The sequence below is a fragment of the Trichosurus vulpecula genome, chromosome 9 (assembly GCF_011100635.1).
Source record: "Trichosurus vulpecula isolate mTriVul1 chromosome 9, mTriVul1.pri, whole genome shotgun sequence".
Taxonomy (NCBI): Eukaryota; Metazoa; Chordata; class Mammalia; order Diprotodontia; family Phalangeridae; genus Trichosurus; species Trichosurus vulpecula.
Genome location: NC_050581.1, coordinates 151,996,708 through 152,022,407, shown reverse-complemented (window position 1 = coordinate 152,022,407; position 25,700 = coordinate 151,996,708). Strand labels below are relative to the sequence as shown.

The 25,700-nt window shown below is 44.9% G+C and overlaps 1 protein-coding gene across 2 annotated transcripts in view; it reads right to left on the bottom strand.

Annotated features, from left to right (window-relative positions):
* Positions 1-1,035: 1,035 nt before the first annotated feature.
* The window catches only part of VGLL4 (vestigial like family member 4), a 99,829-nt gene continuing 75,164 nt past the window's right edge, over positions 1,036-25,700 (bottom strand). For both annotated transcript variants that reach the window (XM_036738538.1, XM_036738539.1), the window contains 3 exons: positions 9,070-9,286; positions 5,084-5,207; positions 1,036-3,984 (listed from right to left, as the gene is read on the bottom strand). In XM_036738538.1, coding sequence (XP_036594433.1) covers positions 3,713-3,984; positions 5,084-5,207; positions 9,070-9,286 — 613 coding nt within the window. In that variant the 3' untranslated portion in view covers positions 1,036-3,712. The remainder of the gene's footprint in view (positions 3,985-5,083; positions 5,208-9,069; positions 9,287-25,700) is intronic.

The following is a 25,700-nucleotide window of genomic DNA, read 5'->3' as shown; positions in this document are numbered from 1 at the left end:
CTATTGGTTACTGCAAAGTGACTGATACATCAAAACAAAGCATCAGAATTCTTTTTAGAGGAGAAAAGAGTCAGGACACTGATGCCTGCTGCCATCATGCCTGAGACAAGAACAATCATACCTGGGAAACCGTTAGCATGGTTGTACAGCCAACAGAAGTTCTTCTGTACTCTATCTGTGGATCCATCACTTAGCCCAGCACTTGGCATGTGCTGAGTGTCTAGTAAATAAATGCCCCGAGTCTCCCTCCCAAGCCTTTGGTTTGGGCCATAAGCGCAAGGTTTTTGAAGTCTGAGTGAGGATGCATAAAAAGGAAACCAATTCTATTGAAAGAAAGCTATCAAAACTTAAAAAAAAAAAAAACAACCAAGTTCATGGACCCCAGGTTAAGATCCTCTGGAGGCTCTGCTTCTTATAGTTAACTAGGAGCAGTTGTTGCGTTGTTTTGGTCGTGTCTGACTCTGTGATCCTATTTGGGGTTTTCTCAGCAGATACACTGGAGTGGTTTGCCATTTCCTTCTCCAGCTCACTGCATAGAGGAGGAAGTTGAGGCAAACAGGGTTAAGTGACTTGCCCAGGGTCACACAGCTAGTAAGTGTCTGAGGCTGCATCTGTACTCAGTTCTTCCTGACTCCAGGCCCAGCATTCTCTCCCCTGCACCGCCCACCTGCTCAATAGTCCTAGGAGCTGCTAGCATTTCTACAGCACTTTGAGGTTTGCAAAGGATAGAGGTTACCTCATTTGATTGAACAGTACCCTACCTAGCCTCAGACAGCTACCTAGGGTATAAAATGCAACGGGGGTTCCAAGCCTGAAGGGTGGGGCGTGCCCTCTCTAGGAAGCAGAGCCTTGCTGTGGGCCAGCTCTTCTACATGGCAACTACAGTAGCTATCAGAGCAAGGGCTGCATTGACACATCCAGACTCTCAGGCAGCCTTCCCCCCAGCGAGAGATGTACCCTTGCCCACCCCGGCAGCCCCATCATCTCTCCCTGACCCCAGCAGCGACTTCAAGCAAGAAGGGTCAGAAACAAGCGTGTGGTTTTAAGAGCACTTTATTGTTCTTTAAGGCTACTTTTAAGTACAAAAAAAGATGGCCTGCCAAACCTTTTTTTTCTTCTTCGTCCAGGTGAAACAGGCCACAGAGAATGGTATATTACAGATTTACAAACATGGAGAGAATGGTTCTGCAGATAGCTCAGCTTGGTGAAGAAACTTCACTGTGCTTTTTTTTAGATCAGGGAGCTCATTCCTTCCCCGTGAAATGTTTGGTTGCCCTCTAGCCAAGCTCCCTCGGGTCAGAGCACCGGGGCTGGGGCACGTCCAATCCCATTCAATCCGTCCCATCCCACCCACCTCTATCTTGACCTATCCCAGATAAGTCAGCACCCCCGGGGACCCAGCCATTACTGACACTGTTCCCCAACAGATAGAATGAGGACCGTCTTCACCACGTCGGTCAAGAAATGTCGTTAGGAGTCCCACTGTCCACAGAGTCCATCCACAGTGTTAGTGTTTTCCTGTTACAACACTCAGTAGCCTGTAGCGATAACAAACTAGTGGCTAGTAACGCGAATGCAGTGTTCTCCTAGAATAGCTGTGTTCCTGCACGTTTACAACTCTAAACACAAAAAAAATCACTTTTTTCTCCAAACAAACAAAATGATAATAGGAACGGGAAAAATTAAATAGCTACATATCATTAACAAATTAATTGTTCCTCAAAAAATACCTACAAATTTCTCTGTACATTCTTTACGCACAGCGTAATGATGGTCTTAAAAGTTCCCTATATAAAAAAAAAGTATTCTCAAACGGTTTTCCTATAGAGAGCAGGGGCCTGAATGCCAAAGCAAGGAAGCATTGACTACCAGTAAGATGGTAGTGAAATGTATGGGGGGGGGGGGGGGGGAAGAGGGGAGGGTGCAGAGAGAGAGACTTTCTCTTTAAAAAAACAAAACCCAGCAATGTAACAACAAAAAGACCCCACCTCAGCAGCCACCCTATATAAATACACATGAGAGCCAAGCCTCTTATCATCCCACCCTGCGCCTTTTCCAAATTCAACAGCTCAGCTTCAAGCTTCTCAAACTGAAAACAAGTGAGAATGGCCCTGGATTGCGCTGTGACCATCCAACTCAGCAGCAATTTCCTAGAGGCCCTGGGTCTGGCCAGGTGACCCAGCATCCAAAGTTCTTGATGTAACTGCACTGGGGGGAGGCTGGAATGTAGTATGGGGAGGGGACGAGGGAGAAGGGGGAGGTGTCTTATTTAATAATAATAAAACAAAATAAAGAGAAGCTGCTGTACTCCACAGCCGTGTTGTTTACCATGCTTTCCTCTTTACCTAATTTCTAGTTAGTAGCTATTAATATAGCAAATGATAATAAATGCAGTAATAACTGTATAAAGTCTTCTAATGGAGGAATGTACACTGCCTTGGCCCAGGCTTACGAGTAAGCATTAAAAACATCACTTCACAGATTGTCCGTAATCTGTTGTTCAGCCAATAGAGTTGAAGGAGCAGTTTCTGCATCTAGGGGAGTTAGAGGACAAATCCTGAAGCCTCAGGAAGCAAATCTGTTGAAAGCACAGAGTGATGCACAAATAAACGATGGAGTCAGGCCCGGGCAACCCTAGGTCATCCTGTAACACGGACGATCACCTACTGAACGAACGGCTTTGCTCAGGAGGCCTGGTGCCAGCTGTGAGTAAAGTGAATACCAAATACAAAAATCTTAGCGTACAACTGTACCAGCAGTGAGTATACCTAGGACTGTAACTGACAAAAATAAACTAATTCTGAACAGAAGCTAGTTAAGTATTATGGTTTTAAAACTGTCTATACATTAATAGATACCAGCTATTTTTTTTCTCATAAAACATGCATCTTTTAAAGCACTATTGAACCCACCAACCTCAGCTCTATTCTAACAAACTGCAGTGTTTAGAAAAAAAATAAAATGCCCGTGTTCGGTCGAGTAATGCAGTCCAGTTGCAAGCACCAAGCACCTGAAATCTAAAGAGAGAAAGACCTATAACCTGTATGAGACTTCCCCTTCCAAGCGGTTTTGTTAAAAAAAAAAATACACACATATAAATGGACAGAAATGTCATTCTTAAACCCTTTTTTTCAGCAGTTTGCCCTCAAAATACTAGCATCTTGCCTAAAGAAGTTGCAAAGCAACTAATCCTCCTCCAATAGTGCAAATCATACGTGACAATTCTTTTCAAGTATATACATACAAAATGACTGAACGAAAAATGAAAAGCAATGGGAGCGAACCACAACGAGTCTCGTCTCAAGGAGCTAATTGAAAGCACAAAGCATTCTGGGTCAACCACCTGTTGTAATGGCTTTGAGTGAGCAAGCCAGCTAGCGAGCCGCGCGTGCGCATTGCAGATTTCGGTTCTGTTAAGAGGGTCAGCAGACCTGCATCAGAGGTTTCTTTGGTAACTGAGGCAGGAAGTAAGGATGCTACATTACACAGATGTTTCACACATAGTTCCTGCTATCATGTTCGAGGGCACCCTTGTACAAATACCAAGCGAATAAAAAAAAAAAGACGTTGCAAACTAACCTTTTCCCACCCCCACCCCATCACCTACCCCCACCCCCACACTATTTTCCATTTAAGCATGACGGTTCAAAGCTCAGGCAAACCATGCAGATTCACTTGTTCTCCAACAGAGGAGGTGTTGGTGGTCCTCTCTTCATGAGACAACGGAGGGGGAGTGATTGTGATTGACCATGTGGGAATTCGGGCTGGATGGCTGCCCCCTCCTGGAAGCTGACTCAGGACTGCTGGAAGCTCCATCCTTGGCAGCCTTGATCTGCAACCACGTGTCGCCCAGTGCTGTGGCAAAGTGGTCGTCCACTGACCCCGTGATGGACACAGAGTTTGCCACGGGCTCCGGTTCCTTGTAGTTCTTGCCGAGGCTCCGACGGAAGTGTTCTTCTACCACGGGGTCACAGGTAGTGGTAGCTAGAAGGAAGGCAGGTAGAATGTTCAGAACACCTCCACGCTAATTCCAGAGAGCCCAGCTGAGGAGCACACACCATACCCCATGTCCCACAACCCACATTTCCTCCTCGTCATTAAACAGGAACTCTGGCCTTCACCTGCCTACTGCAAGGTCAGACTCTTTTACCAAGCTGACCTTCAGGTAATGGCAAATTAACCCCAAAGTCTCCTCCACGGAAGGAGGAGTCCAAAACACAAGAAAAAGACCAGAGTTTGCCATCCTTAATAACCCCAGCCCATAGGGAGTCCTGGCCCCTAGAACTTCTAAAATCTCTTAGCCTCCATCTGGCACTTCAGTAACCTCTCTTTCATGTACTTCTATTGCCTCCTGGATCAGACTATAACATTTCAGGACAGGACTACATGCCCCATACTGCTTATCTCCCTCCTCATCTTCCCCCACCCTCTTCCTCTGAACGACCACAGTACTTATGTCCTGTACCACATAACTGAACATCTCATGCTTCCTATCTTCTGTCACCTATTAATTGTCCCATGTGCCTACACCCTAGCTTTCCAATTAGCTTGAAGTCCACTAAAGCCATGCACACTGGATGTACTCCGAAAACTTGTTGGCAAAACATCCATGGGGAGTAGAACACACAATGTTGAGACCACTCCTTTCATTAAGGCACACAGATAGCCCTTCTATTAAAAGTTGGTAATCCATAGACGTGACGAGTGACAAATCTCAGTCCCAACCCCCAGATTAGGCAGTGTTCCACACTGGGTCTCAGAGGATGTACTGAGTGGGAAGGTTCGTTGGGAAGTGTCTGTTGTGTCAAAACAAAATATCAATAATTTTTTTTTGGAATAGAAATATGAAAAACATGAAATAAATACTCAGTGGTGATGAAAGATGAAGGAGGTTTCTTGTCATCTATTCAAATTATTCCTGGTCTGCGCAGCAAAGGGAGTGGTGACTAACAAATTTTTAAAAACTTTTTTTAAGAGTTACAATTTATAAACAAAGTTAACAGCACTTTTTGAACCAACAGGGTTTCCCCACGATCTGTTTTTCTTTGAAAGTGAAGGGGGAGGAAGACAAGAGTTCACTTACTACTTGGGGGCCGCCTGTAGTTTGCCGGCGTAGATGAGACGCACCCACTGTGGGCAATGGGACAGTGAGAGAGATTGCAGTTACGATTGCTTGCAGAGGCACAGGTGATCACTGAGGGGCGGTTCTATGGACACAAGGCAAGAAAGGACCAAAGTTTAGTTGACCTGCTAAACTGCTGGCAGCTAGTCATTCGTTCTCCCCTCCTCCCCCTCAAAAGAAACTACCTGAAATGAACCTGATTCCCATCCAAGCTGACACATGATGTACTTCACAAGAAATTAGGATAGAAGATGGCTGGTTTGGCTCTGGCTCTCAGGTCTGGCCAAAGGCAAGAAGGAAGCACAGTGGATAGGAGGGTCCACATGGCATCAAGGAAGACCTCAGTTCAAATCCTGCCTTAGACACTTAGGAGCTGTGTGACCCTGAGTAAGTCACTTGATCTTTGTAAGTCTCCATTTCCTCATCTGTAACATGGAGATTATACTTGCACCTACCTCCCAGGGGTGTTGGGAGGAGAAACTAAGACAATATTTGTAAAGCATTTTGCAAACCTCAGAGCTCTGTATAAATGCTGGCTAGTATCACCATCATTGTCATTATAGCTTCTGAAGGGTAGGGACTAGTTTTAAATCTCTTATTTACATCGTTTTATTCCCAGTCCAATGCACTGTACATAGTAATCTATTAATCAATGTTTCTCAAGTTGAACTGTCTGTTAGCATTCCCTTTCCTGCGACCCATCCACCACTTTACAAAACCAAAGACAGCAATCTCTTTTCCAAGAGTGAAAATAGACCTTTGGGGGGAAAAAACAAAGTAGCTTTCTATCCCGAGTCGAAACCTCAGACCCCGAAACCTCAGGCTGAACAAGTCATGGGGTGGGCAGGTTTAGAGAAGAACCTGAGTGCTTCAGGAAGGAGGCTGTGATTGTATGGAGCACACTCAGAACCTGGCCAGGAGGCAGCTCTTAACAGCTCTGGCTTTTTCACTTTGCTCCGTTTTGGATCCTACAAAATATTAATCCCTTCTGGACCATCTCTCCTCCCCATCAGTGTAGCCGGGCCAAGTCAAAATTTCTCCTGTTCTCACTATCACTGCCCTCTCCCCCGTATCTGGGAGCCTTTTGTGGGAGGGGTTCTGTGCGGGGGTAGGGGCATGGCAAAAAGCCATTGAAACAGGAATCTCTGCTGCATGGACCCTTGGTTTCACCGGTGTCTCCCCCATAAAAACTGGAGTGAACCTGGAATGGAGTTTGGATACACAGAGATTCACTCTCAGCTGACTGTTGAAATACAGAGCACTTGTCAAAGGTGAATGTGTGTATGTGCACACACTGCCTACACATGCATGCACCCATACTCTTACATAGATGCCACCTAACTCACATGATATCAGTCATTCCGAGCTACTGGGCACTCATCTATACAGTAGGTGTGACTTACGTAGACAGTAGGTGTTTGCACAGTTATGGTACATTAGGCATGTTCATGAAGGTCACAGCTTTAAAAGCAGAAGGGCCTTGGGATCATCTACTCCAACTACTTCATTTTAAAGGAGAAAAAACAAGATCCAGTTGCTTACCCAAGGCTCCACGAAAAAGAAGGCAGAGAAAGGAGCGAGTACAGATGGGTCAGCACAAATCCCATGATGGCGGGAGAGAATCTGAAATGTTCATGGGCCAGACAGAACTCTTCTCTACGCTCCAATCTGTTCGTTAGGGGGCTCAGAAGAGACTGATACTTTGTAGAATTCAAAATGGGGCCTTGGCCAGAAAGGGAAAGAGACCATTCTGCTGCCAGTGGCTGGCCCCTGGTCAAGGTCTGAGCAGACTCTGTGCTTGGTTAGAGCGTCATTTACCATCGGAATCGTTCATGTTCTTGCTTATGAAATCGTCTCCTCTAAAGCAAAGCCTAGAGGGCTGAGAATAACCTGACTCCCTTTCCAATGGCATTCTCCAGACTTCTCTCTGTGGGGCACAGCCTAGCAACGCTCTCCAGTGACCTTCCAAGCCTATGACGTTCTCTTGGTTTGGCAGGGGAAGAAAAGAGTTAGAGAACCTTAGCACAGACGTGCAAATACTCGCACACACAGTTCACACTCCCACTCCCACTGAAAACGTGCCTCATTTCAAATCCTAAAATGTCAGAAATCAGATGAGGGGAGTGGGGAGAGTAGGGGAAATGAGATCAGACCTGAAAATAAATCTCTAAGGTACCTTACAGTTCTAAGGATCCTACGATCTATGATTATCTCATCCAACCTCCTTTTACAAATAAGGAGATGGAAGCCCAGACAGATCAAGTCAACGGCCTAAGGTCACATGGGTCCCAATGTTATTTCCACCCCAGACAGCTTCTCTGCATGGATTTCTAATCCAAGTGGCCTTAAAAACCAGCAAGGAATGGCATCTCCTGCTGTCACTTCTTCCTCATGTTTCTAAAACCTGGATTTTATTCAGCCTCATCGTCATTCATGGTGCCTTCAAAGCCCCCCCCCCGGGATTCTTGGCACATTTTGCTGGGTTCGGCATATGCTCCCACATAACTACTACTCATAAGAAGGTGAGAGTCCTGTGTCCCCTTCCATAATCCACTTCAACCTTTCAGCACCTTGCCTATCCCACTTGGCTTAATCAGGCCCATTTCCCATGCTGTAGAGGGAGGGGTTTGTTGTCACCCCCTTTGGGCTTCAGCACTGCCTCCCTGTGCCCCTTGATCCGCTGATGGGTGGCTGAAATCCTGGCCACAAAACTCCTCCTCTCTTGTAGCTTCCCCATGCCTACATTACTTCTTGCTAAACTGCAGCCAAACAGCCATAGGAAATACTTAAGCAAACAAATGAAATCAGGACAAACCACTGGAAACAGATGAACATGAAGGGGCTGCAGATTAGAGAACACCTAGAGGAGAAGGGTATGATTGGGTCAGGGCTGGCAGCTCCACTATCACATGATACCAGGGACAAAATGAAAAGCCAGACTTTTCCTTCTCAGTTGTCAATGAATCAACAATTGAGTGGGAAGGAAAAGTTGACTACGTAAAGACAGCAGCCTGTGCCACTAATCAACTGGTTATAGCATTAAGACAGTCAAAGCTTGTCCAAGTGGGGAGCATTTATAGGCTGGTTGGAATATTTAATTCTTTAAAAAGTAAAAAAGAAACAGAAACACTGCAACAAAATTCTGAGCACACGTCAACTCTACACCCTTGGCTACAGTCTCCTACCTGAAGCAGGGGCAGATGGCTTTACCCAGTGCCTGTGACCTGATCTTGGAAGGTTTTTAATAAATGCTTGTTGATTGGTGACCCAGGACAGGGAAAGACACTCCACATAAGCTTCTTAATGAAAAGGACTGCCTCTTGTCTCTCTCCGTATCTGCCACAGTGCCCTCATGAACACTGCATCAGGCTCTTCTTTGGCCACAAAAACCAGAGAATGGACAATGCTTCCTGAGGCTAATGGGCCTCTCTACCACTCACAACATCCTCTGAAGGATGGTTTCCTGAAAGCTTCCCTCCTCCTCTCCTGCTTCCATCTCAAGAGATGCAAAATGAACCAGACTTTCAGAACCAAAAGAGGTTACTTGGTGTAATCCCATCACTGTACAAATGAGGAAACTTGAGACCTCAAAGAAGTTAAGAAAAACTGCTCAAGTGGCTAAGCCCATACAGCAGGGCTTCTGGCCATCCCATTTCCGATGTTCTGAGCTGATGATCTTAATTTTATGTCTTTCTAATCAAGCCCCGACCATTTAAGCATCTAACACTTATTGCCACCATCCTCTTTGCCTGATCCGTACTCCAGCTCCTGGTATGTCATCCCAAACAGAAAGCAAAGCCCTGATCCCAGGAGTTGGAAGGCACCATAAATTTTACTACTCACGGAGTTCCTAACTTTGTGTGTGTCCTAGACCTGTTTGGGTATCTGGAGAAGCCTCTGGACCCCTTCCCAGAATAGTGTTTTTAAACCTATCCTAAGTAACATACCTGCTGCCGTTCCACAGAGGTCAATGTTGGGGAGATGCCAACTGTCCTGTTGGCATCCATGCTGTTTTTGGTCAGTGCAAGGGGTTGCTCCATGGTGATGCTGGGGATGGAGGCATACACGTGATTGCCATGCAGACTCATGGTGGGAGCCACAGCACGTTCAATGGGGCTGCGGCTTCTTTCTCGGTGTTCTTTTCGGCAATCTCCATTCTTGCTTCTGGTAAGGAAACATAGATAAGTGAAGGTCAACGCTTGGCACTTAACAAAAGTTTTCGATAATGAAAGGAACCATTCACACATTTGCACAATATCACCTTTCTAGTCTTTTGTTGATAGACTCTGAAGGAGCAACTGAGTTAATCTATCTTATTCAAAACCTTGACTTTTTTGTTGGCTTAATAATTTTTATGGAAATCTCTCTACAATGTCTTATTTACATTTCTATTTTAAAATTTTTTTCAATGAAAAAAACTGGGAAAGAATAAATGGAAAACAAACCATTATAACAAATATGCATAATCTAGCAAAACATTCCTACACTGGCTGGGTTAGGGAAAAAAAAAAGAATGCTTCATTCCGCAGCTAGGTGACACAGAGGACAGAAGACTGGGCCTAGAATCAGGAAGGCGTGAGTTCAAATGCAGCCTCACACACTTACCAGCTGTGTGACCCTGGGCAAGTCACATGAACTCTGCTTACCTCAGTTTCCTCATCTGTAAAATGAGCATAACAAAGTGCCTGCCTTGAAGGGCTTAGCCCAGTACTCAGCAGGCTATATTCCCTTCCTTTTGGAGGCTGAATGTTTGGGCCTCTCTTGTTTTTCAAGTAAGTCAATCACAAACATTTACTGTCACTGTCTAGGCCCAAAGCTGTGTGAAGGCTCTCTGGGGAGACAGAATTAGTATAAAACAGATGCCTGAAAGATTTTATCATCTAATTAGGAAGATTAATACACAAAATTTTTTTTAAAAAGATGATTAAGTGCTGAATTAGACAGTATGGACCATAACCACTCCAGGAATTCAGACAAGAAGGGAGTGAATGTGGGGATACTGAAGACAGTTGTTTTTCCCTTAAGCAGCTTATAATCTAACACAGAACTATCAAACGTAGAGCACAGGCTTCGTGTAACTTGGAAATATTTGACAAAAAAATATAATAGAACATAGATAATGTTTAATGAGGTTTCCTAAGTCAATGGAGCTGCCAGAATCCTATTATGGTTAGTGGTTATTATATATTATGGTTAGCAGTCCCTGTTTCAATTTGAGTTCTACATTGGTGATCAGTCAGGACCAGCATAATAAATAAGTGAACAACCAGGGGGGCCTTACCTAATTTAGAGCCAAGGCCTAAGAGCTCGATGCAAGGGGCTATGGGGGTACAGAAGAGCCATAAGGAACAGAATAGTCAGGGGAGGCTTCATGGACTAAGTATGACTTAAGCTGGGCCTTGAACAATAGGTAGGATTTGGGTTATTCTTTTTTTCCTCCCAGAGGAAAGCTGCCCAAAGGCAGTTTTTCCCCATGGAAAGTAGAGGAGCTAGAAGGCATGTGGGACTTGAAAGAATCCTGCCTCGGACACTGATTAGCTTTATGTCTAAGTTTGTTTCCTCATCTGTAGAATGGGAATGATAATAGCTATCCTCCCAGGGCTGCTGTCGAGAGAGAGAGAGAGAGAGGAGAGAGAGAGAGAGAGAGAGAGAGAGAGAGAGAGAGAGAGAGAAAGAGAGAGAGAGAGAGAGAGAGAGTGTGTGTGTGTGTGTGTGTGTGAAGTATCTGTGCAGAACTCGAGATGCTACAGAAATGCTGGCTACTGTTACCTTAACATTATTCTGTTCAGTTTTTTTTTTTTAAATAGCATTTCCATGTGCTAAGATCTCTTTGTAAATAAACTAGTAGGGCCTGAGTGGGAATTACCCACATGGGCTGAATCTATCCATTTCCTGGTTTTCAGCAGCGGTATGTAATCTTCTGGCCAGTAAACCCTACATTCTCTCACAGTGACACACAGACATACCATCGCTGTTTATGTTGTTTTCCCTTTATTTTCTGGAATTGGACTAGGAAATTGGGGGGGCGTGAGGGAGGGAGGCTGGTGAGTCTTACACTATAAATCCTGAGAGACAGTTCAACAGTACTTTAGGCTTCTACCCAGCGGAGTCAAGATGTTTTTTTACAACAAGCACTGGACCCAAGTACAGAGGTTCTGGGTTTAGATCTTGGCTCCACTTTTGTAGCTTTGGGCAAGTCACTTCTTCCTGGATCTCACTTTCCTTGTCCAATTGGACTGTAAATTGTATAGGCCTATGGTTGGGAGTGGAGACTTCCAACTAATCAAATGCTCTGGCTATAAGGGTTAACATAGCCCATTATATGGACGCTTTCAAAGAATCTGAACAGTAAAAAAAAAAAACAAAAAAAATGCATTTAACATTGAAAATATGGATATAATTTAATCTTTCTTTGATGGTTCAGAAGGCATGACAGGATGGCTCTACGTTGCCTGAGGGGTCTCATCATAAGCATCAATGATCACTATCGAGCAGATGTGCCCAAGTGCCTGTGAATGGTATGCTAACTGACAGAACTCCAGATAAACCGGCTTCTACTGTACTACAGTATTTACTCTGAAACATAAAATCCATTGATGTGGGAAGGAACTACGTGAGTACACATGCTTCCCCAGCACTACATATGCCTACTTTCATTTTTGAAAGAAAGAGCAAAATATTTTTCCTATGAAAATAATGGGTTTTTTTTTCCCTCTAGGCAATGCCCCTTGGTAGAAACTTAGGTCACTTGGAATACTAGAGCTGGCAAGGACCTTACCAACCAATCAACCCAACCTCTGTATTTTTACAGATGAGAAACTGAGATCCCAAAAAGCCCCATCTACCTAAGCCACAGTGTGTGAGTGGCTTGTTTCCAGGGAGGAACTTTCGATGAGCAGGAAATGGATTCATGGATCTGGTGGCCAATTCTGCCAAAGTCAGTTGGGGAAGTACACTGGACAGCAAGAAATGCATACCTGCAAACGTGAGAGACAGTCCGCTAAACACTAGGGAGTGGTCAAATACCAAAGAGGACTTTTTTTATGACTGGACTAGAATGAACAAAAAGCCAACCATGTGAGCTTTGCCACCGTAGGGCCAATAAGAGTTGGACACAACAGTCAAAAAGAAAGTAATCCCAAGTGCTCACAGGTTAATTTTAGCAAAATTATACATTGCTCACATCTCTAGTTCATCTTCCTGGTTCCCAGGACTCAAAAACAGACGTTGTTTTCCATGCTTCTCCCCAATGAATCATAACCGAGGCTCCGGCGCTTAGCAAGCATCATGTGCTCCCATGGCTGTCAGACCCAAACCACACACATCCTGCCTGGGAGATAAAAGTCTGCTCCACTCCGGTTAAAAATAAAGCTTGCTAATTAAAAACAATGCTTCAGCACCAGCAGGTTTAAGTGGTTCAAAGGTAAGCAAGTTACCCGGGCGCCTGATCCATAGCCTGGCTCTCCTACCACCTGGAAGCTGATGCTCAGCAAATTGGCTTGGAGCTGGACCGTTCACACCATCTCAGAGAAGCAGGCTTCTCCAGCCAAATGGTTTAAGAGAGGAAAACGGAAAGGAGGGGAAAAAAAGGAGAGGCCCTCTGAAGGGAACAGCTTTGTACATTTTCCTCCAGCACAAAGTTTCCTAGGGAATGTACGCCAAATATTTTACTATACTCTCTGCATTGAGAAATAAGAATGTCCACAATCTTGGCAGAAAAATCAGAGATTCCCAACAGTCAAACTGTAAATGTATCCATCACATGAAGAAATACCCCGCTTCCCTTGTAATTTTCATTAAAATGAGATTTTCTCTTTCCTTAAGCAAATACCCGAAGTTCAGGGTTCAGGGCAGGCTCTTCAGAACGTATCATTTGACATTAGGGTTTATTAAGTATCAACACCGAGTTTATTAACTCTTTGTGGTGATCCCCAGTCTAAGTAGCTGTAAATTGGAGGGTCCGGGAGGAGCAGCAAATTTTGTTAATGCTATTTAGGAATGATGGTGAGCTCTTGTTCAGGGACATGGAACCGAGCACTCCTGTAGAACGCAGACGCAGTGCGCCCACCCAAATGGTGGGGAGGCCCCCAGGGGGAGAGAAGGGAGACCTAGTCCCTTTTATTCCCACAGACCAGCACCCACATTACACAAAGCATCCATTTTGAGGCCCGGATTAGCTCTTCTGGATGCCTGCTTCTGCTGGCAGCAGTGAATTAAAGGCCTATGTGACAATGTCCACTCTGAAGCCAGCCTAGGCATGAGCTACTGGAAAAGTGGCGGTGGCCCCAGGAGCCAGGGCACAGGCAGAAGGAAACAGGCCGATGCTGGAATCGGGGCCAAGAAAGCGGAATGTCCTCCCACTCGCCAGCCTCCTCCTCCCCATCATCAAGAAAGGTCTTGATGGAGGCTCCATCTGCATCCGCTGCTGGGCATCATTCAAAGGGCCCTAACTGCTTTCTAAGAGCTTACTCTTTCACATGGAGCTGGCATGTCTCACTGCTTAAAGCTCTTCAATCGGTAACAACCATCCGTCTGAGCTTTAGCCCGATGAGGTGGTGGTGAGGCTTTTATCGTTATTCCCATTTCACAGAAAAGGAGCCCAGGTAAGCTGCTTGGCTAACGTCAGCTCGTTCCACTGCCTGCTCTGTCCATCAGGAAAATAAACAAGGACCACCCACTTCCTCCTTCAGGCCCTCCCCCCAACCACTCAGTTCCCTGTTCCCCTCCCTCTTCCTCCATCACCACATGGCCTAGCAGCTGGGGGTCAGAAACAAGTTCCAGTGTCAGTGCTGAGACTCACCAGCTACCAAACCATTAGAAGAGTCCGAATCATTACCTTTTGGAGTTTCCCTCATTCGCTGGAATACCTACCTACCCAATAGGCAGCTGGGTGGGTGGCATACTGGATAGAGCACCCGCCCTGGGGTCAGGAAGACTTGAGTTCAAATGTGACCTCGGACACTCACTACCTGTGTGACTCTGGGCAAGTCACTTAACCCTGTTTGCCTCAGTTTCCTCAAAATGGTATCTTTGCCAAGAAAACCCTGAATGGGGTTGTGAAGAGTCAGACCATGACTGAACACAACAAAATGCAACCTAACAGGCCTGAAGAGTATTGAAAGAAGAGTATCACATGAAGAAATAACCCTGCTTCTACCTATAATTTTTATTAAAATGAGATTTTCTCTTTCCTTAAGCAAATACCCAAAGTTAAGAGTTCAGGGAAGGCTCTTCAGAATGCATCATTGAAGAGTACTTGTAAACTGTAAGCTCTTGGTAGTACTAGCAGTCATTTGGCACATAATAAGAGAAATATCTAGCATTTACACAGCACTTAAAGCTTTGTGAAGCACTTTACACATAAGAAACTGAGGCAAGGAAAAGTTAAATGACTTGTCCAGGGTCACAGAGGAGAAAGGTGTCTGAGACAGGATTTGAACTCAGGTCTTCCTGATTCCAGGCCCAGTATTCTATCCACTGTACCCCTTCATTTTACAACTAAAGAAGCTGGAGCCCAGAGAAGTTAAGACTTGCCCAAGGTTTCCATCAGTAGTAAACATCAGCGGCAGGAGAATCTAAATACTTGTTGGACTAGTAAACAGACTGTTTACATCGTGTGTTAATTTATGGAACTTGGTGCCAGGGGAAGGATTTACAGGGATTTCATGGAGGAGGGAATTAATCAGAGAAGTCTTCTTGGAAGAGGTATAATTTCAGGAGCAATTTAAATATGATCTTGGCCTTTGGAAAGCTCCAGCTAAAGTCTCTTCTTTTAACGTTACATACAGTTAATCATCATCTCCACAATGCTTCCAATCCTTCCCCCACCCTGTTTCCCCCACCACATCTGAACCCGCGAATTCATTGCTTCCCAAACCCTTGCATCATAAAGCTCCGGCATGTGCAAAGGACATCCTGGATGTGCTGCAACAGCCTGGACTTCCTCACTTCCTTGGCCACTTCTGACTAAGGAGCTGGAGAGGCGGCAGTAACTACAGTGGAGAAAGAGGAGCTGGAGAGAGGGAGAGAAAGAGTGTGTATGGGTGGGAGAGGGGGGGAGGGAGGGAGAGGGAGAGAGAGAGAGAGAGAGAGAGAGAGACTGACAGACAGACAGACAAAGGAGGGGGGAGGGAGAGAGAGGTGGGGGAGGAGACAAAGTGGGGGGAGAGTGTGGGGGGGGGGAGGGAGAGGGAGAGAGAGAGAGAGGGAAAAGGAAGAGAGAGGGAAGAGGGAGAGAGACAAAGGGGGGGAGGGGGAGAGAGAGACGGAGGGAGGAGGGAGAGAGACAATGGAGGGGGAGAGAGAGAGGGAGAGAGACAATGGAGGGGGAGAGAGAGAGGGAGAGAGAGAGAATGGTTGGGGGATGAACAGCACAGATAAATAACTAGACTATGAACTATTCCTAGTAGGTACATAAGAGTTTGTTGAATTAATGTCTGAATTTGGAAGGAGGGGGAGGGGGAGGAAGAGACACCACTCCTAAATATATGGCCTGACAAGTTAATTAGTATATCAAAGACTGGAAAAAGGCCAGGAAACATTGGTTAGTCCCAAACTCATCCTTCCAACCACACCCTCCAACATCTACCTCGGGAAGGAGTCCTGTTTGTGCTCAGCACATAAACTTGGGCTTTAGGAGGAGGTGGGGAGGAGGGAGAGAAGGACACAAAAGATGAGCTTTATTTTAGAGTCAAAGACCAACTGAAAATGATACATAACATAGTATGAAAGCGTCAAAGAAAAAACCATTATTCTATTTATTCTAAATTCCAAGTATTCTAAAAGGTGCTCAGGAGGAAGAAAACCCAACAGGGCTAGTGCAGCCTGCCTAACTTGCTGCTCTTTTTCCAGATAAAAGCACTTATCTAGATGTCATTACCTTCCCAGAAGCTTTACATCTACAGTAATCATGATAGCGGCGGGTGTTTAAAGTCCTTTCCATCATCTCCTCTGAAGCTCACAATCACTCGTCAAAGTGGTTACTACTGTTGTTCTCATACCTGTTTCCCAGATGAACCACTGGAATCAGGTTAAATAACTTACCCATGGTCACAGAACTAATCAGCTTACGAAACTTAGCTATTTCTTGAAAACATTTTTTCAGCCAAGGGTCATAATTATTAAAACAATAAGCTATTTCCACAAAGCCCCTTCAACTTCCACGTCATATAGCCACCATCTTTCAATGGCTACCTGTCTAGACTCCAAACTCTGGCCTAGACTTTGGACCTACTATCCCACCAGCTCTTGAGCTGCCCTGTGGAAACAAAGATAGATTAAGCACTGACTGTGATCTTTTTTTTGGCAGACATTCATCTAGTACCGATTCTTTATTTATGAATTTATCCTGTCTATGTCTTGTTTGTACATATTCCTTTGCATCTCTCCCCACCTTATACTATGAGCTCCCTGAGAGCAGGGTCTGTTTTTTGCCTTTCTTGGTCTCCCCTGTATGACACTGCTGTGTGACCTTCAGAAAGTCACTTAACTAGCTCCCTTGAGAGCCTCAATTTAACTAGGTCTACTTGGAACTCAGTTTCCTTATTTGTCAAACGAAAGGGTTGAACCAGATTGCTTTTCAGGTCCTTTCTAGCTCTAGGCCAAAGGTTCTTAACCTAGAGTTGGAGAACTTGGTTTTGTTTTTTCTTTTAATATGTTTCTAACTATATTTCAATGACTGGTTTCCTGAGTGATCCTATGTACTGTATTCCATACATCTAAAAACATTATTCTGAGAAAGGGTATGTAAGCTTCACCAGACATCTTCACCAGTTCCCAAGGCATTCAGCTGACTCATTGCTGGCCCTGGGGGAGGCCTAGACCAGGGAAGGCTTCTCATCTTCCCAGGATCATGGAAGCTTAAAGCAATGTTTCCCAATCCAAGCAATACCAAAGCCCAGAGCTCAAGAATCAGTCCCTTGGGGACCAGAGGGTCAGTCGGAAGTGGGGGACCAGGAGAAACAGGAAGAGTGGAGTCAGGCTTTTAAGTGGGTAGGTTTTAAGAAGCGCCACCTCTATGTGTTGAAACGAAGAGATGGAACCAAAGCAAGGACCCATCAAGTATTTATACAGCAACAACATGGCAAAGACAAATAACTTTGAAAGATTTAAGAAGCCTGAGGGACAGAGTGACCAACCACAAGGGCAGAGCACACGGAGCCCACTCCTCGATTCCTGCGGCATGGAGGTTCAGTGTGCACAATGAGACTGACACATTTCTGGGCCTGCCGAATGGGTGGTCTTGCTTTGCCTGACTTGCGTATTTGCTCGGAGGCTTGTGTTTTTCTTTCTTTATGGGGTGGCATTTGGGAGGAGAAGGGAACTAGCCACAGTGTTGCCCAAAAAGAACCAGAGAAAGAAAAGGGGGTCATTGGAGCCGGTTTTAAAATAACAAAAGAGAAAAGAGAAAGTTCAGAAGGGACCAGAGATGAGCAGGACAGCTTTGAAAGGAACATACTGAATTTATTATGTTGGGGTTTTTTCAACACACTCTTCATAATAGAGATTTGCCATTTTGCAAATAATCTTCTTCAGTTCCTTTTTGTATATGGACATGTTCTTTTTTAGTGTTCATGAAATTCAGGACAAAACCATAAAAATTAATGTCTGGAGAAGGAAAAGGGCTGTTGGTAGTAGACTCTCCAAGACCAGTAACAATCTGCCATGAAGCAGTAGTTGACAGAAAACATTCCATCAGGTGTTCTAGTCCATCTGCCTCATTTTACACATTAAGAAATAAAGGGCTTGTGAGGGTCAGGTCTCCCTACTCCCCCACCTCCCATCTAGGATGCGGCATCAGGACACGGCCCTGGCCACCCGCCAACACAAATTCAATAAACCATCACATAGGGTTTGCACTGCTGCAGAGCCCTACAGTAGTATGAAATAGAAAGCTTGGCTGCCTAACTTATCTATCTCGGGATGTCTTTAGTGTCTTCCCTCTGAGACTACCTCCAATTTGTCCTGTCTGTGTCTTGCTTATACATATTTGTTTGCATGTCGTCATCCCCCCACTCCCACCGCCATCATACTATGAGTTCCTTGAGAAGTGGGTCTGTTTTCTGCCTTTCTTTGTCTTCCTTTTTCTTAGCACAGTGCCTGGCACATAGTAGGCAATTCATAAAAGCTAGCTGACTGACTGGCAAAAATACCACCCCTGCCCAGGAGGAGCTTACAATCTAGAAGTAGCAACATGCATATTAACCGATACATAACATATACATAAGGTGAGTACAAAGACCTATGTGAGATACAAGGGCTAACATACCAATACCAAATGGATGTTACTAGGAAAGGCATAGGGGTGAGGCGGCATGTGAGCTACGTTTTAAAGCCCGCGTAGAATTGGGCCAGGCGATTGGGAAGAAAAGAATATTCCAGGGAAAAGAAATATTATGAGCAAACAGGGAGTCGGAAAAAGTAGAACATGTATTGGTGAAAGCCTAGAATATAGAGGCGAAAGAAGTCATGGTAGTGAATGATACGGCCAAAGGAGAATGTAAATGGAGAGGGGGCCAGAAGACAGACAGCCACTAAGGGAGCAGCAGCCACTGTAAGCAGTCAGAGATAGTAGAGATAAGAAAGATGGGGGGGGGGGGGGGAGTGAGAGAAGGGGAGGGTGTAGAACCAACAGAGTCAAATGGGACTGGAAAGAAGAAAGACCATGGAGTTTGGCCATGAGAAAGTCCCTGGTGGTCATGGAGAGAAGAGCTTCAGCAAGCATCAAGGGCAGAAGCTGCACTGCCAGAGGATGCAGCGAGGAAGCAGTGAGAAATTGACGGTGTTCGGTGGTGAGCCCCCACTACTTTTCTGGGCTACTTACTCATGAAGCCCAGCCTTAGGACGATTTGTTCTTTCCTCTTTGATGTCTTTATTTACTCATTTGACAATGTCAAAGTCCAAACAGGTAATTAAAGCAGACCAGGGCATAAAGAAATGCAATCAGTATTTCACCTTGCTGCAATCCACTGTTGATTCAATTAACATTTAGTTAGCACAAATGTACAAGGCATTGAACTGGGAGCTGAGCACAGGAAGAAAGAGGAGGAGGAGAAGCCCCTGCCTGCCCCCAAGAGGCTTACATTCTACTGGGTGGGCTACATCCATAGAGAAGTAAATACAAAAGAATTTCAAGATGGTGAGTGCTAAGTAACATCTAGGGGGTGGAGCAAGAAGGATCAGGAAAGCCTGAATATGGAAGATGCCACCTGGGCTGTGTTTTGAAGGATGGCAAGACTTCTACAAGACAGAGGTTAAGAAAACAGCTGCCCTAGAGACGTGGAAAACCATCTGTGCAAAGCCAAGTTGGAGAGGGAGACGGAATGTCAAGGAAAGGGATTGGCTTAAACAGAACAGAGGGTAGAGGAAGTGACTTGAAAAGGGACCACAAAAGGAGGTGGGCGCTGGGTTATGGAGGGCTTTAGATGCCAGGCTAAGAAGTGTGCCCTCTATCACCTGAAGGCTCAAGTCTCCTGACACACAGCACGTCTAAAAGCACAATCAGCCCAACAACTATACTCCCCTTTGCTCAGTTCCAAAAGGCTGCCTCTCTAGGAAATATGAAAGAAATCTCATTCTAATCTGCTTCCTGAAATAATGCTTGCCATCATTTTGAACACTTAATATTCATCAAGAGATAAAGGCACGCAAGTACCACTAATAAAGACGTCTTTGAAAAGCAAGGAACAAAAGGCTTGATAGAGCCAGAGAGAGAAGGAAAGCAGGAAGGCAGGGCCCACATTGATAGAGACAGAGCATTTTAAGGTCTCCAAAGTGAAATCCTTACAGCCCTGAGGGATGGGTAAGTCAAGACGCCAGGGCAGCTAGGTGGCACCATAGCGCACAGAGTGCTGACCTGGAATCAAGACGACTCCTCTTCATGAGTTCAAATCTAGCCTCAGACACTTACTAGCTGCGTGACCCTGGGCAAGTCACTTAACCCTGTTTGCCTCAGTTTCCTCATCTGTAAAATGAGCTGGAGAAGGAAATGGCAAACCACTGCAGTGTCTCTGCCAAGAAAACCCCAAATGCGGTCACAAAGAGTCAGACACAACTAAAAACAACAACACAGATGATAAAAGTAAAGAGTTAGTGGCCTGCTCATGGTCACACAACCAGCTAAGTGTCTGACTGATTTCAAACCCAGGTTTCCCAAGTCTAAGCGCAGAGTTCTTCCTGCTACACCCCACTGCCCCTCTGAGAATGACATGCGAGTCTTATTTTTTTCAGATGAGAAAACGGAGGCTCAGCCTGCTTAAATAACTCGCCCAGAGTTATCAGCTCTTTAACTGGAGGCATGTTTTACTTCCTGATACCAGGGTACAGGTGATTGTGCTGAGGATGAACAACTCATGTCTCTGACAGTGCTTTAATCCATATGTTAACTCTATGAGTTAAGGGACCATTCCACGTCTGGATCCCAGACTTAGGGAACATGGTCTCATTCTGGAACTTCCCTCAGTGCCTGGGGCCTCCTCACTCTGGAACATCCCCAACTACCCTGTCAGCCAGCTCAACCTGGAATATCCTTCGGTCAGGCTCCTGGAACCTCCACTATATGGAGGGGATGGGATTGGCCTTCATTCACCTCCTGCCCACTTCCTGGCTCCCCAACTTCCAAGCCATGTTATCTCAACCTACAACTATCCTCAGTGCCTGAGGCCTCCTCACCCTGGAACAGCCAACCTCCCCTATGGTCTTCCATACCTGGAAAATCTCTTCTTCTTCCCCAGCCCTCTCTGTTTACTCTCCCATGAGGGCAAGGACTTATTAATTCCTTCCTTCCTTCTTTCTGTCCTTCCTCTCCTCCTCCCTTCTTTCTTTCTTTTTCCTCCTTCCTTCCTATTTGATGGCTAGAGACTGAGCCTTACAGAGGTCAGGTCTATCTCACAGTTACCAAGTAGCTGAGCTATGATTATGGCCCAGATCTAGCAAGAATATGTTAACTGACGGTGGGCCTCAACGTCCTCATCTATAAAATGAGACAAGCTTCTGAAGCTCCTTCCCAGTTCTATCCATGATCCCATGAGTTTTAAAGATGAAGAGAACTGAAATCCTCCAGGCTGACTCTCTCATCTTTACAAATGAGGACCATGAGACCCAGGAGTGATTTACCCAAGGTACTTGGCAGTTGTGAGCAGAATCCTTCTGAGAGCCCCAGTCTCCTGACTCCTGGTAACCTTTTCCCTTCCCTCACCGCCCTTCAGTGGCACTCCTGAGATTCTACAGAGGGCAAATACCCCCAGTGCCTGAGACTCTAATGTTAGCCACAGATTACTTGAACTTCAAGGATACATGCTAATCTTGTTGTTCACAGTTTTCCCCCCCATAGGAAGGAACAAAATAGTGGACTGACAGAGTCAGAAGAGGCTTTATGGGTTACCTAGTCCAGCCCCCTCGCTTTACATTTGGACAAACTGCGGCCCAGAAAAGGAAAGAGGCTTGAAGTGACATCTTTGGTCACTGGAGGACCTGGGCCCTGGCTCTGGGTCTCCTAAGTCTGGGTCTAGTTCTCTTTACTGTTCATCTCCTAAGTCCCATCTTAGAAAAAGTAAGCTAGCCCTCTCCACCTCTTCCCATACCTACACATGAAATATGCCATTGTGTGCAACTTCTGGTGCAACTCACCACCCTTTGTAAACTTCATTCCAAGGGACTCATGCACAGATTCGTTTCAAGGAAGAACACTTTTCTTTGGTGGTACGCAAGAGAATGGATAAAATCAACAGTGAAGGTGTCAGGTAGAAGAAGATTATTTTATACAAAACTTCTGTCTTCCTGTGTTGTCAGACTGTGTTACTGAAGTAATTTCCAATACTGTCTATGCTAAAGCTAGTAAAAACAACACCAATTACACCTGGCCCGAGTGCTCTGAGCTCTCTATATCCGTCAGCGTGCATTGGCTGTATCGCAGCGATGCCCTCCTGTACCACGGAGGTCCTCCATAGGACCCTCGTCTCTCGCAGGCCAGTACAGCCCAGACCAAACAGCCTGGGAGAGACGGGCTGTTATTTTCCCCACTAAGCGGTGAAGCTCTTCCAGAAATGTCTGTGCCCATTTGCTCCTGATGATGACTTTGTTCCATCTGCTGTAGCTGCTTGTCCCCTGCTAGGAGAGCCAAGGTCAAGTGACTAGGGGCCTCCCAATTCATTCAATCCATGGAACTTAACAGAACATCTACTAGAAAATGCCAGATACTGTGCTAGACATTTGAATAAATAAGGTTATTTCTCAGGATAACGAGGATATAAGAGACAGCCAGCCACAGCATTGAAAATTTGAGCTGGAGAGTACACCTCAGAGGCCGTCTAGGCCAATTCCCTTAACTTTACCAATGAGAAAACTGGCCAAGTGGCACGAAGTGATTTACCCACAGTCACATGGGTGGAAGATGTCAGTGGCACGATTTGAACTCAAGTCTGCTGACTCCAGAGTCTAGATTCTTTCATTCAAATAAAACTCATTCATTAAAAAAATGTATCAAGTGCCTACTATGTGCCAGGAACTGTGCTAAGCTCCTTTCCACTATGCCATGCAAAGAACATCAGACAAGGAATAATGAAACCAGGGTCCTTGCTCAGATTCTGATTCTGTAGTTCAATTTACTCATCTATGAAATGGGAGGAGCTGGACTAGACAGTTGCTAAACTTCTATGACTGGATCTCATGTACATTTAAATAATTTTATCTAAGGATTAAAAATTTTTTTTCTATAATTGGAAAGATGGCTGGAGGAAAAAGGCATTTATTAAGCACCTACTATGTGCTACATCCTGTGCAAATATTATCTTATTTGAGTCTTACACCCACCCTGTGAAGTAAGTGCTATTATTACCATCTCCATTTTACAGCTGAAGAAAAAGGTCTACGGTGGTTAAGTGACTTGCTCAGGGTCACAGCCAAAGGCTAGTTTGAACTCATGTCTTCCTGACTCCAGACCCAGTGCTCTATCCACTGCACCACCCAGCTGCCTCCAAGAACAGGACCAAGAGAAGCCATTTAGGGACATAGAGTCCCTAGGGCTAATATGTGTGTGCTGAGGATGAGGGAGGATTGGTTCTTTTTGACACTAAAGGTGGTGTGAGGCCAGAGCCTTTCAGAGTTTATTAGTGCCAACTTGCACCTCAATATCATGAGATGCCTTTGTCTGTGTTGAAGCCCTCTGGTCCCTCCGGATCAAATGTTTCCCTCTTCCTCCCTCAGCTCTACCTGAACTTTTCAGGTAAAAACGTGGTCACTTACTAAAAAGGATGAAAAAAGGGAAACGTTCCCATTTCTTTGCACTCATCAACAACAGCATGGACAACCTGGTGGTCTTTTCTTTCCTCTTTTTGGGAGAGGAATAAGAGAAAAAGGAGGGAGAGTAATACCAAGAATAGGGATTTGCCGTGCAAACTTCCAGAACTTGGCACTCAAATTCATTTCAATTCAGTAATTATTTATGTATTAAAAACCTGCTATGTCCACAGCACTGTGCTAGGCACCAGACGCACCACAACTTATCCCTGCCCTCAAGGAACTTACATTCTAGGAGAGACCCAGATAGAGAAACAAGTATATCTGTATATAAGGAGACAGGAAGGTAATGATGGGGAGGAACCAGGGAAGGTTTCAAGAGGGACAGGACAGTCACCGTAGTTGAGTCTCCAATGGAAGACAAGGATTCTGAGAGGAAGAGTGAGGAGGAGGTGCAGTACAGGTGCATGCCGACTATGACACAGAGTTCACAAAAAAGAGTATCATGAGATACTATTGGGAGCCTCAAATACCAGACAAAGATGTCTGCAGTTCATCATACAGAGGATGAGGTCCAGTAGGAAGAGTCCTAGATTTAGAATCAAAGGACCCGAGTTCAAATCATGGTTCCACCTATGTAACCATGAACAAGTCATTTAACTTTACTCAGACTCCATTTCCTTATCTGTAATAACAATAATGACAGTATATTAACGATAATCAGTATTTATATAGTACTTTAAGGTTTGCAAAGGGCTTTACAAATATTCTCTTCTTTGATCCTCACAACTCAAGGAAGTAGGTGCTATTATGATCATCCCCACTGTACAGGTGAGGAAACTGAGGCAAACAGAGGTTAAGTGGCTTGCCCAAGGTCTGTCTCTCTCTGTCTCTCTCTGTCTCTCTCTCTCTCTCTCTCTCTCTCTCTCTCTCTCTCTCACACACACACACACACACACACACACACAGCTAGTAAGTGTCTGAGGCCAAATTTAAACTAAATGTTTAAATGAGTTGGTTGGATTAGATGATCTCTAAGGTCCCTTAAATCTATGATCCTATGAGCCACTTAAGCTTTTTAAGCAGAGGCGTAACACAGTTGTACCTCTGCCTGAGAAAGATGACTTTGGCAGCTCTGTAGAGGGTGTAACCTAGAGAAAAGACACTGGAAGCAGGAACCAATTAAAAAGCTAGTGCAGTAGTCCAGGCAAAAGCAGATGACCTGAACTAGGGAAGAGTCGAGAGAGAAGAGGAACTTCTGGGAATATGGCTCAAGGCAATGATTACCAGAAGGAAAAGACACACACGTCTATAATATAATATGATATATTTATATATATATAGATATAGATATAGATATATAGATATATAGATATATACATAGATATATATATAGATATATAGAGATATACACATATCTCTAAATAAATATTCATGGCAGCCTTATCTGCAGTAACAAAGAGCTAGAAACAAAATAATGTAATGATGGAGGAAATGGCTGAACAAATGACGAGATATGAAGAGTTCGGAGAACCATGAGATGTGGATAAAGCGATGGATAGAGAAGAAAGCAGGACTAAAACAATACACATGAGGATGACAGCGGTGTAAACAAAGTCAGTATTAAATGGCCAAATGCTGCGGCAAAGCTCAGTGCTACACTGTCAAGGTTCCAGGACACAGCTCTGTTATCTGTTACCAATGGATAAACTCTTATCAGGAAATGTACCAGGTAGCAGGGGTCGTGTGGGTGTCTCTGAAGAAGTGGATGCTGTGTCAAAGCAAACTGCATCAATCTTTAAAAAAAAAAAAAAAGGAATGAGGGAGAAGGAAGGTGGGTCACAGGGAAGGGGGTGCTGTCCCACCCTGCCAACAGAAACTTGGAGAAGGGACCCACAGAGGGCAAAGAGAACAAGTTCCACTTCAGAACTCAGATGCTCCATCTAAGCTGGATCCTCTGCAGTCAAATCTCATTTCATCTTCTTCCTTTTCTTTCTTCTTTTTCTTCTTCTCCTTCTTCCTTCTTTCTTGTTTCTTCATCATCATCTACACTTATAAAAGCCTTTTAAGACTGAAAAAGCACTTTTTTCACACTAACTCTGGGAGGTCATTGCCACCTGAATTTCACAAAGAAGAAACTCACTCAAAATGAGTTACTTGCCAGGTTCACAGAGGAAATATCAGAGCTGGCCTTCTAAGCCACGCAGACCAACCAAGGCCAGGGATCTTCCCATTCTAGCAAGTCCGTTCAGCTGATCTTTTCAGGAAATGCTGCCTGAAAAATAAACAGACCTTTCCCCCCACTGCCCTTTTCTGGGGCTGGGGCTGAGGATGGAAAGAAAAG